The following is a 13,552-nucleotide window of genomic DNA, read 5'->3' as shown; positions in this document are numbered from 1 at the left end:
ACAATACACTGGGTCCCTTCATCCAAGTCATTAATATAGGCTGTAAATAGTTGAGGCCTCTGCACTGATTCCTGTTCCACTCCACTAGTTGCACTTTGCCAACCTGAAAATGATCTATTTATCTTGACTCTCTGTTTCCAATTAGTTAGCCAATCCTCTATCTATGCTAATATATTACCACTAACACCATGAGCTTTTATCGTGTTGTAACCTTTTATGTGGCACCTTATCGAATGCCTTTTGAAAATCCAAATACGATACATCTACTGGTTCTCCTTTATCCATCCTCCTCATTACATCCTTAAAGAACGTGAATAAATTTGTCAAACATGATTTCCCTTTCATAAAACCATGTTGACTCTGCCTGATTGTATTATGATTTTCTAAATGCCCTGATACTACTTCCTTAATGATGGATTGCAGCATTTCCCAATGACAGAAGTTAGGCTAACTGGCCTACAGTTTCCTGATTTCTGTCACACCCCTTTCTTGAATAGGGTATTACATTTGTGGTTTTCCAATCTGCTGGGACCTTCCCAAAACCTAGGGAATTTTTGGAAGATTACAATCATCCACTATCTCTAGAGCCACTTCTTTTAAGATCCTAGGATACAGACCATTGGTCTGGGGACTTGTCAGCCTTTGGTCCCATAATGTTGCCCAGTACTTTTTCTCAATTGATAATGATTGTTTTAATTTCCTCCCTCCTTTCCAACCCTTGATTTTCTACTGTTGTTGCAATGTTTTTAGTGTCTTCTACTATGAAGACAGATACAAAATATTTGTTTAAAGTGTCTGCCATTTCCTTGTTTCCCATTATTAATTCGCCAGTCTCATCCTCTAAGGGAACCAATGTTTCCTTTAGCTACTCTCTTCCTTTTTATACACTTGTAGAAGCTTTTATTGTATGTTTTTATATTTCTTGCACCTTCAGGAGAGGAAAACCTCTTATTGCAGGTGGTGCTGAATAAAGGGGTTTGTTTTATCGCCTTTCTAATCTCGAATTTTCTGATTTGTTTTCAGCGACTATCTTGATGCTGGTGACTGTCACTCAAGTCAATGAGTTTCCCCCAGTCTTTCACGGCACCAAAACGTTTTCGGTTCTAGAAAACAGTCCAGTGAACACACAGGTGGGCGTAGTGAATGCTACAGATGCTGACTGGGTCTATAACGATGTGCGTTTCTCCATTGTTGGACATGCTCCACCAACCTTCTACATTCATCCGTACACTGGTTAGTGTTCTTCATGTTGGTGAAGTGACTGAGTCTGTTCAAGGCACTGGCTGAGGTCCTAACTGGGGCTGAGTGGGATGGGGTGGGGGTGGGGGAGTGAGGAAGATTAAAAGAACTGGATAGGATGCTGGGTAGAGTTGTGAGTGAGTACACTGCCACAAGATCACAGGATACAAACAACGAAGACCATTGTCCCATTTGAAAAGGAAAGGACTTGCATTTATATAGCGCATTTCATGACCTTATGTTATACCAAAGTGCTTTACAGTCAATGAAGTACTTTTGAATTGTAGTCACTGTTGTAATGTAGCAAATGTGGCAACGTATTTAGGCACAGCAAGATCCCACAATTAGCAATGTGATAAATGTTCAGATAATCTGTTTTATTGATGGTGCTTGAAGAATGAAAGTTGCCCAGGAATAAGTTAGGTGCTTTCTTTGAAATAGTGCAATGGATCTTTTACATCCACTTGAAAGGGCAAACAGGGCCTTGGTTTAACATCTCGTCTGAAAGATGCATTGAAGTGTCAGCCTGAATTTGTGCTCAAGTCTCTGGAGTGGGGCTGAAACCCACAACCTTTTGACTCGGCGACAAGCGTGCTATCCACTGAGTCAAGGATGATACTTCATTGTAGCCTAACGAATCAGAGGAAATCTACAGTCTCCCCAATACAGTTCCCTGAAAAAAAAGGAAAATAAAATAAATAATTGAATAAAATAATTAAGTAGTCAATTAAAACACATTAAGGATGGCAGGACAGGTGATGTGTCACAGCTGCAGCATGTGGGAGCTCCTGGATGCCAGTGTGATCCAGGGTAAGCATGTCTGCGGTAAGTGTTTGCGGCTCGAAGAGCTTCGGCTCAGAGTCATTGAACTGCAGACACTGCGACACATCAGGGAGGGGGAAACTTACCTGGACATTTTGTACCAGGAGGTGGTCACACCCCTTAGGATAGGGTCTTCTGATTTGGTCAGTGGTCAGTGTCAGGAGAGTGTAGCTGCAGCTGAGGTAGGTAAGGTGACCCAGAGGACAGCAGTGTAGGAGCCTCAGCCTTTGCGATTGTTCAACAGGTTTGAGGTTCTTTCAGCTTGTTTGGTTGAGAGTGGGGGCTGCAGGGTGGATGAGCAACCTGACCATGGCACCATGGTAGAGGAAGCCATTCAAGTGGAGGGAGAAAAAAGGAATGTAGTGGTAATAGGAGACAGTATAGTGAGGGGGATTGACACTGTTCTCTGCAGCAAAGAGCGAGAGTCCAGATGGTTGTGTTGCCTGCCCAGTGCCGGGGTTCGGGACATCTGCTCAGGGCTGGAGAGGAACTTACAGTGGGAGGGGGAGGATCCAGTGTCGTGGTCCATGTAGGTAGCAGTGACATAGGCAGGACAAGGAATGAGGTTCTGCATAGTTAGTATGAGGAACTAGGTGCCAAATGAAGAAACAGAACCCCAAATTATTACCAGAGCCATGTGTAAATTGGCATAGGGCAAATAAGATTAGAGAAGTGAATGCCTGGCTTGAAGACTGGTGTGGTAGAAGTAGGTTCCGGTTCGTGGGACACTGGCACCAGTACTGGGGAAAGTGGTGGCTGTACCGTTGGAGCCAGTGTTCTAGCGAGCCGCATAACTAGAGAAGTAGAGAGGGTTTTAAACTGAATAGTGGGGGCAAGGGATCAAATTTAGGAAGATATGGTAAATCAAGGAGTAGAGACAAGGCAAGAGAGAAAGGTATTAATATGGGAAATGATAAACAGACTGTTACAGGAAGGGACAGAGCGTACAAATCTAAGTAAATCAACAGATAAGGCTAGAGGTTACAAAAATAATAAAAGGACACAACTAAAGGCGCTATATCTGAATGCACGTAGCATTCGAAACAAGACAGATGAACTGAGAGCACAAATAGAAATAAATAAGTACTATCTGATAGCCATTACAGAGACATGGCAGCAGGACGACATAGATTGGGACCTGAATATTGAAGGGTACATGGCATTTAGGAAGGACAGGAATCTAGGAGAAGGTGGAGGGGTAGCTCTGTTAATTAATGATGGTATTAGTGCAATAGGGAGGGCTGACCTAAGTTTAGGAGACCAGGATGTAGAAGCAGTTTGCACAGAGTTGAGAAATCATAAAGGCAAGAAGTCACTTCTGGGAGTGGTGTACAGGCCACCTAACATTAACCACACTGTGGGATGGGGTATAAAGGAAGAAATAATGGCAGCCTGTCAGAAAGGTACAGCGATAATTATGGGGGATTTTAACTTACATATAGACTGGAAAAATCAGATGGGCAGGGGTAGCCTAGATGAGGAGTACATAGAATGTTTTCAGGATAATTTCTTAGAACAATACATTCTCGAGCCAATCAGAGAGCTGGCTATACCAGACCTGGTACTGTGCAACGCGATAGGAATAATTAATGACCTCATAATTAAGGCACCCCTCGGTAGAAGCGATCATAATATGATTTAATTTTACATTCAGTTTGAGGCAGAGAAGAGTGGGTCCAAAACTAGTATTTTAAACTTAAATAAAGGCAATTATGAGGGCATGAAAGTAGAGCTAGCTAAAGTGAATTGGCAAATCAGGTTAAAGGATAGGTCAATAGAGATGTAGTGGCAGACATTTAAGGGGATATTTCAGAATACACAGAATAGATACATTTCAACAAGAAAGAAAAATTCCAAGGGTGGGACCCACCATCCGTGCTTAACTAAAACAGTTAAAGATAGTATCAAACTTACAGAAAAAGCCTATAATAGCGCAAAGATGGGAGGCAGGTCAGAAGATTGGGCAGAATATTTAAAAAAAGCAAAGAAGGACTAAAAGATTAATTAGGAAGGTAAAAGTAGAGCTAGCTAGAAATATAAAGACAGATAGTAAGAGTTTCTATAGATATTTTAAAAAGAGAAGAGTTAACAAAGTGAGTGTTGGTCCTATAAAAATTGAGTCTGGGAATTAATAATGGATAATAAGGAGATGTCAGATGAATTGAACAGATATTTGCATCGGTCTTCACTATTAAGGATACAAGTAATATCCCTGTATTAGCTGTGAGTCAGGAAATGGAAGGGAGGGAGGAACTCACGAAAATTAAATCACCAGATAAGTGGTACTGAACAAATTGTTGGAGCTGCGGGCTGACAAGTCCCTGGGTCCTGATGGACTTCATCCTAGGGTGTTAAAGAAGTGGCTAGTGAGATAGTTGATGCGTTAGTTCTAATTTTCCAAAATTCCCTAGATTCGGGGAAGGTTCCCTTAGATTGGAAAATAGCCAATGTAATTCCTTTATTCAAAAAGGGAGGGAGACAGAAAGCAGGAAACTACAGGCAAGTTAGCTTAACAACTGTCTTAGGGAAAATGTTAGAAGCTTTTATAGCAGGGCATTTAGAAAAAGTCAAGGTCATCAGGCAGAGGCAACATGTTTTTGTGAAAGGGAAATCATGTTTAACCAATTTATCGGAGTTCTTTGAAGGAGTTACATGTGCTGTGGATAAAGGGGAACCTGTGGATGTATTGCACTTAGATTTCCAGAAGGCATTTGATAAGGTGCCACATCAAAGGTTTTTGCAGAAAATTAAAGCTCATGGTGTAGGGGGTAACATATTGGCATAGATAGAAGATTGGTTAGCTAACAGGAAACAGAAAGTAAGCATAAAGGGGTAATTTTCTGGTTGGCAAGATGTAACGAGTGGTGTGCCACAGGGATCTGTGCTGGGGCCTCAACTTTTTACAATTTATATAAATGACTTAGATGAAGGGACCGAAGGTATGGTTGCTAAATTTGTTGATGACACAAAGATAGGTAGGAAAGTAACTTGTGAAGAGGACATAAGGAGGGTAAAAAGGGATATAGATAGGTTAAGTGAGTGGGCAAAGATCTGGCAAATGGAGTATAATGTGGGAAAGTGTGAAATTGTGCACTTTGGCAGGAAGAATAAAAAGAAGCATATTATCTAAATGGTGAGAAGATTGCAGAGCTCTGAGATGCAGAGGGATCTGGGTGTCCTAGTGCATGAATTGCAAATGTTTAGTATGCAGGTACAGCACGTAATTAGGAAAGCTAATAGAATGTGTACAAAATTATGAGGGGCATTGATAGGTTAGATAGGAAGAGACTTTTCCCTTAGCGGAGAGGTCAATAACCAGGGGGCATAGATTTAAGGTAAAGGGAAGGAGGTTTCGAGGGGATTTGAGGAAATTATTTTTCACCCAGAGGGTGGTTGGAATCTGGAACACACTGCCTGAAGAGGTGGTAGAGGCAGGAACCCTCACAACATTTAAGAAGTATTTAGATGAGCACTTGAATCATCATAGCATACAAGGTTACAGGCCAAGTGCTGGAAAATGGGATTAGAATAGTTAGGTACTTGATGGCTGGCACAGACACAATGGGCCGAAGGGCCTGCTTCTGTGCTGTATAACTCTATGACTCTATGAATGTTATCGTTTATCGCGAGAGGAATTGAATACAAAAGTAGGGAGGTTATGCTTCAGCTATACAGGACATTGGTGAGACCACATCTGGAGTACTGTGTACAGTACTGGTCTCCTTATTTGAGGAAGGATGTAAATGCATTGGAGACAGTACAGAGAAGGTTTACTAGACTAATACCTGGAATGGGCAGTTTGTCTCATGAGGAAAGATTGGACAGGCTCGGCTTGTATCTTCTGGAATTTAGAACAGTAAGAGGCGACTTGATTGAAACGTACAAGATCCTGAGGGATCTTGACAGGGTGGCTGTGGAAAGAATGTTTCCCCTAGTAGGAGAATCTCGCACTAGGGGTCACTGTTTAAAAATAAGGGGTTGCCCATTTAAGACAGAGATGAAGAGAATTTTTTTCTCTCAGAGGGTCGTGAGTCTTTGGAATTCTCATCCTCAAAAGGCAGTGGAAGCAGAGTCTTTGAATATTTTAAGGCAGAGGTAGATAGATTCTTGATAATTAAGAGGATTGAAGGTTATTGGGGGTAGGTGGAAATGTGGAGTAATCAGTTCAGCCATGAACTTATTGAATGGCGCAGCAGGCTCGAAGGGCCGAGTGGCCTACTCCTGCTCCTAATTCGTATGTTCATATGAATCTATGGTTCCTGCTTCTTCTGCTTTACCTTGAAGCCCATTCCACATATTGGTGACAGTGTGAGGAATAACCTCTTGTCATCAGTCCCAAATGTCTTTCACTAGTTTGACGCTATGCCGCTTTGATCTACTCTCATGGTTTAACTTGGAATGAAACCAAAGCTTAGAGGGTTAAGCTATCAGGATAGGTTGAAAAGAACATTAGTACACATGAAATAGGAGCAGGAGTAGACCATTTGACCCCTCAAGCCTGCTCCGCCATTCAGTCCGAATGTGGCTGATCTTCTACCTCAACTCCACTTTCCTGCCTGCTCCGCATAGCACTTGATTCCCTGAGATACCAAAAATCTCTGCATTTCAGCCTTAAATATATTCAGCGATGGAGCAGCTACAATCCTCAGGGTAGAGAATTCCAAAAATTCACAACCTTTGAGTGAAAGCAATTTCTCCTCATCTCAGTCTTAAATGATTGATCCCTTATCCTGAGACTGTACCCCCTGTGTTCTAGATTCCACAGCCAGGGGAAATAACATCTCAGTGTCTACCCCAGGGTTGTCCAACATATGGCCCGCGGGGTAGCATCTGGCCCACCAAATGTTTCTACCTATACCCATATTCACAGCAGACAGGTGCTGGGAGCAGGAGCAGAGGCTTCCGAACTTCAGACAGATCTGTGTTTTCTGGCAGGCATTTAAAAAAAAAATTGGAACCTGATTTGATAGGGTAGATATACAGAATCTATTTCCACTGGTGGGAGAATTCAAAGCAAGAGGGCATACCTTAAAATTCGAGCGAAGCCATTTGCTGGCATGGACTCGATGGGCTGAATGGCCTCCTTCTATGCCTTAAATGATTCTATGACTCTATAAATGACTTTAAGAGTGAAATCAGGAAGCACTTTTTTGCATAAATGTCAATAGAAATCTGTAATTCTCTCCACCAAAAGGCTGCAGATGTTGGGGGTCAATTGGAGATTTCAAGACCAAAATCAATAGATTTTTGTTGGGTATGGGTACCGAGGGATATGAAATTAAGGCGGGTAAATAGATTTGAGGTATAGATCAGCCACAACCTAACTGAATGATGGAGCAGGCTCAAGGAGCTGAATGGCCGACCCTTGTACCTGTGTTCCTAATGTAAAGGGTTTACCTTTCCTATACAATTACTTCGTATTGTAGAACCTCCACAATTTCACACTTCAGTTGCCTTCTGATTCAGTTTCCAATCATTATTTTCCCAGGTCAAATCAATAATTTGGTCCCGCTTGACTTTGAAAGGATTGACACCTATACACTAACAATCCAGGCTGTGGACATGACTGACGATGTGGTATTTGACAGCTCCCAACAAAGAACAAGCTATGCCCAGTACACTATCAAAGTTGAGGTATGACGGAGAGCATTGGGTATATGCGCGAGAGCAACTTCCTGGGCTGTGGCAGGGAGTGCCGATCTATGAGAGAGAATGAGTGTCAGGGTGTGTCACAGAGGAAGTAGAAACTGGGAGGGTGGGCAGATAAAATAAGCTGGGTAACTCACCTGCTGGAAAGTTGCCAGGAACACACCTTTCCAAATTTTAACCTGCTCTAGTTTGGAATCAGAAGGATTCTTCTTCACCTATGAATGTCATGTCCCAGTGCCATCATCAGGATTCAACTGCAATTTTAACTGGCAGCTTGAAACCACAGTGGTTTCCACACCAGGTGAAGACAGCAGGAAGAAGGAAGCTCCAGGCAAGTTAGTTTTATTTCTATTTTCCACATGGGGCCAAGAAAGGGAGGAGGAAAGCTAAATTTGTCCCTGCTGCAAACTCACTCCTGCCCCTCATTCTTAGATGTGAGACCCCATGAGTCAGCCAAATCCATCGCCTACCAGATATCAAAGATTTTCCTTCACTTCCTGCCCATCCTAAGTTGATTGATGAGATTTAAGAGCCTAGGATAATGGAGATATCCTGGATCAGTAGGTGAGGACGGGTTACATAGGCTAGGCTTGTATTCCTTTGAGTATAGAAGAATAAGGGGTGATCTAATTGAGATGTTTAAAGGATTCAATAGGGTAGATAGGCAGAAACTATTTCCTCTGATGGGAGAATCCAGAACAAGGGGCATCACCTTAAAATTGGGGCAAGGCTGTTCAGGAGGGAAACCAGGAAGAACTTTATCACTCAAAGGGAAGTGGAAACCAGGAACACTGCCCAAGATAGATGCTGTGGGTCATATGAAATTTTCAGATTGACAGATTTTTGTGAGGGAAGGATACGAAGGGATACGAATCTAAGATCAGTAAATGCAGGTGGTTTCAGATCAACCATGATCTAATTGAATGGTGGAGTAGCCTTGAGGGCCTGAATGGCTCCTCCTGTTCCTATGTTCTGTTTACATATTATTTCAGAAGGAGAAATATGAGGCACAGGATAGAGTTCCACACGGGGACTTAAACCTGTGAATATCTGTCGCTAAAGATATGGATGCTAGTGGGTGAGTTGCCAGCCCTGATCTTAACATAAGGTTTTGCTCTTTGCCCTGGAAGGCCTTGCCCAGTGTTGGGATGCATTTCCACAAGTATTGGTTGTTCCTAGCACCTTGTCTATTCGGCCATTCCTTATGTGTGGGTCCTGGTTTTCCAGCAAGAAGTTACCGGATAGAGAGGTGGATCCATATCAGACTTTTCCTTCCCTATTCCAGTAGGTGCTGCATTGACATTGAACACCCTCCCCTCCCCCAACTCCCAGGTGAGATTAGCATGCTGACCGGGACAAAACCTGGACTTTTCCCAGGAATTGCATTTAGCCATGGAGGTAAAGATGCCTCTTCCACAGGCCCTAGTGATACAGTGTGGGAATGGCAGCACAGTTCTGACAGTTGTGCTCTTTCCTTCCAGAATGTAAATGATGTTCCTCCAGTATGTATCCCCCCCTACTACAAGGAAACAATCTACTCTACACGTGCAGACAACATCCCCATCGTTACACTGTCCTGTACTGACAAGGACTCTGAGCTTCTCACCTACAGAATCGTTGGTGGTAAGGTCTGTTTATTCAGATTGAGACTTTACAAGTATAAGCATCTGGCAATGCTACAATGCTGCAGTTATATTGCATAACTCTTTTGGGCTGGAACAATGCTGCAATTAATTTGAGCACTGGGATTAGTTGCATGGTTGGGGAGGTCAGGTGTCAGCTGTGGCTCAGTTGGTAATAGTCAGGACTGAGGGAGTGCTGCACTGTCGGAGGTGCTGTCTTTTGGAGGAGTTATTAATCTAAGGGTCTGTCAAGTAGATGTAAAAGATCCCCTGGCATTATTTGAAGAAGGGTGGGGGAGTTCTCTCTGGTGTCCGAGCCAATATTTATCCTTCAACCAACATCACTAAAAACAAAGGAGTGAATTTTAACGCCCAAGAATGAGTGACTTGGTTCAGGTCAGATACTAAAATTTTCCAAATCTCAAACCCACTTTCAAGTGTAACAGAGGCAGGATAGTGGGCAGCGGTCTACCTGCTCCCACATATTCCAATGAGGCTAGCAGCATCTGATTTAACCTGCTTTGCAGGTTTAACAGTGACTATCCCAGATTTCCCAGACCTCGGGGAACCTGGCAGCATAAGTAAGGCAAGAATATCTTTGGGGAGATGGTAATTGCATTTACAGCATGGCTTGTGGGCCAGGAACAGCAGAAGTGCTTCCCTCCCACCTCCCCTCAAGCTCCCACTCCATCAGACACCTCTTATACAAAGACCCTGTGTCCAGGGATTGGACTCCCCTCGGGATCAGGCCCCCACCTCCTACCTGGGGTTTGGTTCAAACCTACCGGCTCCTGCAGCCGGCTCCAGAGTTCGCCCGAACCAACTGGAAGCTAAGTTAATTTCCAGGTGGGGAACCTGTGAAGGAGAAAAAGCACATTCTGTAAAATTAAAACTCCGTGGTGTGCAGGGAAATCTGGAACTCTGTTCCCACCTCCTATGTGACCTGTCTCTGTTAATATCCACGTGAGATTATCTGGCCATTTTTGCTGCTTGTGGGAGCTTGCAGTGTGAAAAGTGTCTGCCATGTTTACTAACAATATAACAGTGACTATTCTTCCAAAGTACTTCATTGGCTGTGGGACATCCTGAGTTGGTGGAAGGAAGCTTAGAAATGCTGTTCTTTAGGGAAGTGGAGTTTAGATTGGTGGGGTGGGGGTGGGGGGTGGCGGGGGGAGGGGGGTTGTTACTGGAGATGCTTCAGTTCCCCTCTGTTCCCGCCGTCCCGGTGCCTCAGGGAGGTTGGTGCAGGTCTGCCATTCCAAAGTCAAACCCCTGGCCTGGGGCTTTCTTCGCCTTCCCACTGACAGTGTGCAAGTGGCAACGGGTGGCACTCACTGCCAGTGCCACTGTGCCACTTCCAATGTCCACCCTGAGTTGGGGAGTGGCTTCACTCCTGCTGCAAATGACATTCGATATTTCATTGTGCTAAGCCCAGGGCTTTGCCCCATCTATTGCTTGGGACACTATCAGGCACTAAAATTTAATCAGTCTATTTATCCCACCAGGAAATATAAACAGCCGCTTCATTTCTCAGGGGAGTTCCCTGTTCTCCAGAAACATCTTCTCATATAATTTGGACGGAATCTTTGACCCAATGACCTTTGAACTCCTAATTCAGGTCACCGACAATAACGGCGCTGATTCAAAGCTTCAGCTGACGACTACGGTGATTGTCATTGTCCACGTTATTCCCTGGACAACTACAGCACTGACTGCCACCACACCGCCAGCCGTAAGTGCAGGAGGCCATAGGTTAGATAGATTTGTTTCAGAAGATATCATCTGTTACACACTGTATGGATAATCAAAATATCATATGTGGTCAGTGTTACAGGCTGGGGAGGAACTGGAGACCTTGGGCTAAGGTTCCCAAAGCTCACCACTACTGGGAGATTTTCTTGTCATGTCTGGGTCTGTTGTAGACTAATCAATAGAGATCAATTGCAATGAATGATCAACAGTTCCATGATTGTTGTATCATATGAATACCAAGGTGATGGAAGATGAACTAGTTGGATCTTGTTCTTCTCTTTGCCAGTAATTCCGATGTTCCTAGAGTAGCTTAAACTTGCATCTGGATGTGAATCACACACTGGGAGTCGGGTCAGGTAAAACAAATTCCCAGTCAAATGCTCCACAGATGAGATGCAGTCCAATTGTTTTACTTTCTATCAACAGCTGACCCCCAGTGTATGTGCTCTATATTAACTGCATTTGACCAATGGCCCAATGAGGAGGTGCACTGTCTGCTGTTGTCTTGAGTCACAGCGACTCGAAAAGACACAGATTGATCTGCAGCTCCCTCTGAGCTGGTTGTGTTATATTTTCTCTGTGTCACAGACCTGTAATTATTTTTCTCCTTGGATTAAAAACAGTGTATGTGCCTTTAAGACTTTGTTAAAAACAGTGCACCTTTAAGGGAGAGAACATTCTGGAGCCACAGTGGGCCAGAACTGCATTTTTTGTTACCCTGGGCAACAATAGGAGAGAGAGGTCACATGGTGCAATGTGTCCACTTGACTGTGTGTGGAACTGGCAGAAATCAGTTGAAACCAGTTAGTTCTGAGACACTTTCCAGTGAGGCGAACTGAAGAGAAAGAAAGCTGTCTATTTCCTCTCAAAAGAAAATTCTACAAGAATCTACAAGCCACGTTAATTCCCTAAGTAAAGAAGAAAAACCTTCTTTTTCAAGAAATTATTTGTATTGCTGTGCTCATTGTTCAAAAGATTGTCTAATGCATGCTGCAGCCTAAGAGTTGAATGCCTATCTTCCGAAGGACTATTTTTATCAAATTCGGATGAAGACTTCGAGTGAACTTTGATTATTTCCACATTAGAAGACTGTATCCATCAGAAACGTAACCTACAAAAACTTACTTACTTTATTTATTCTTAAGAGACAGCTAATTTTTAAAAACTCCACTTTTTAAAACCGGACTACTGTTACTTTTGAATGTATGTGTGTGAATGCGGGAGTTAGGTTAAAATAATAAGTTATGAGGTCTTTAGACATAGGTGTATCTTAATAGTGTTTCAGATTTAGTTTTTTTTAATAAGTAGTTAATTTGTTGTTGTCTAAATACACCTGGTTCGGTCTGTTTTATTCCAGGGATTACTAGAGTGTTTAATTTGGCAGTTTCTGATTGGGTGTGAAAGCTTAATAATATGCTGCGATCTGTGGAGTGATGGGACTGAATTGACAGTGCGTTGCTGCCACCATGGTCATAACAGCTGGGTTAATTGGATATTTTATATATCTGATTTATCTCAGAGCAATGCAGATAAGACACTAATTCTAAACCAACAACAGGTTTATATACAGTATTTTACAACATATTAGCACTTACAAGATTTCAGTACAATGTCTTTCAGCACACTCTTGTCTTTACTAGAACCTTCCAGTCTCTAGTTTCAGTTTTATCAATTCTAGGCTTAAGCAATCAAGCACAGTGAACACTGATCAGTGAACAGACTAATCCAATCAAACCCAGATCAACCAAACCATTGAACATTACATTTTCTCCCTTTTGACTAAAGACATTATTTTTAATGAAAGCATTCTAAACATCAAACATATATATATCAAGTCATTTCTTCATGTCCATCTTGTCTGTTTTCTTTAAGTACAGAAATAGTCTTTGAGATGGGAAGGTCTCTAAGGTCTGAAATTAGATTTATGAATTTGAGGTTGTGGATCTGTTTGATCAGCTGATGAGGCAGATGATTAACATCACTCCTGGGAAAAGGAGATATATCCTCATAACCACTATCCTCAAAATATCCTGGTCTGCTGTCTATCAAACATCATGCATTCCACTTGGTGTTGTCATCCAACAGATAAGCATTGGTACTTATCAACTGCTTGATCTGCTTTGGACATGATACTGATGAAGCAAGGGTTGTGGTCACGATTTGGCCGTTTTTTCAAACCCAATCTCCAACTTTAAATTGTGGTTCCCTTGTGCCTGTACATTTGTCAAACTATACTTTTCTATCGCTAACACTGTCCATGACAGTATTACAGCTAAGTATATCAGCTACTCGGTTGCGTAAACCTGCAAGATACTCAACCTCGAAGTTATACTGATGAAGATGATCTGACCATCTGTAGCTGCATAGAGGTCAATGACCTGATCCTGATGTAGCTAATAATGTAGTCCACATTTCGTGATCGGTGTGGAGATACATGTGCCAACGTCCACATGCATAGATACAGGCTA

At 42.7% G+C, this 13,552-nt stretch overlaps 1 protein-coding gene across 4 annotated transcripts in view; it reads left to right on the top strand.

The window, feature by feature from the left end:
- The window catches only part of LOC137380364 (cadherin-related family member 4-like), a 177,448-nt gene that overhangs the window by 112,133 nt on the left and 51,763 nt on the right, over window positions 1-13,552 (top strand). For 2 of the 4 annotated variants that reach the window (XM_068052295.1, XM_068052294.1), the window contains exons 12-14: window positions 1,024-1,233; window positions 7,550-7,695; window positions 9,192-9,333. In XM_068052295.1, the coding sequence (XP_067908396.1) occupies window positions 1,024-1,233; window positions 7,550-7,695; window positions 9,192-9,333 (498 nt within the window). Of the gene's footprint in view, window positions 1-1,023; window positions 1,234-7,549; window positions 7,696-9,191; window positions 9,339-10,837; window positions 11,065-13,552 lie in introns of all 4 variants that reach the window. The other 2 variants (XM_068052291.1, XM_068052293.1) reach the window with 2 other exon arrangements.

Source organism: Heterodontus francisci, chromosome 19 (assembly GCF_036365525.1).
Source record: "Heterodontus francisci isolate sHetFra1 chromosome 19, sHetFra1.hap1, whole genome shotgun sequence".
NCBI classification, from domain to species: Eukaryota; Metazoa; Chordata; class Chondrichthyes; order Heterodontiformes; family Heterodontidae; genus Heterodontus; species Heterodontus francisci.
The sequence above is the reverse complement of the archived record's forward strand: the minus strand, read 5'-3'. Positions and strand labels throughout refer to the sequence as shown.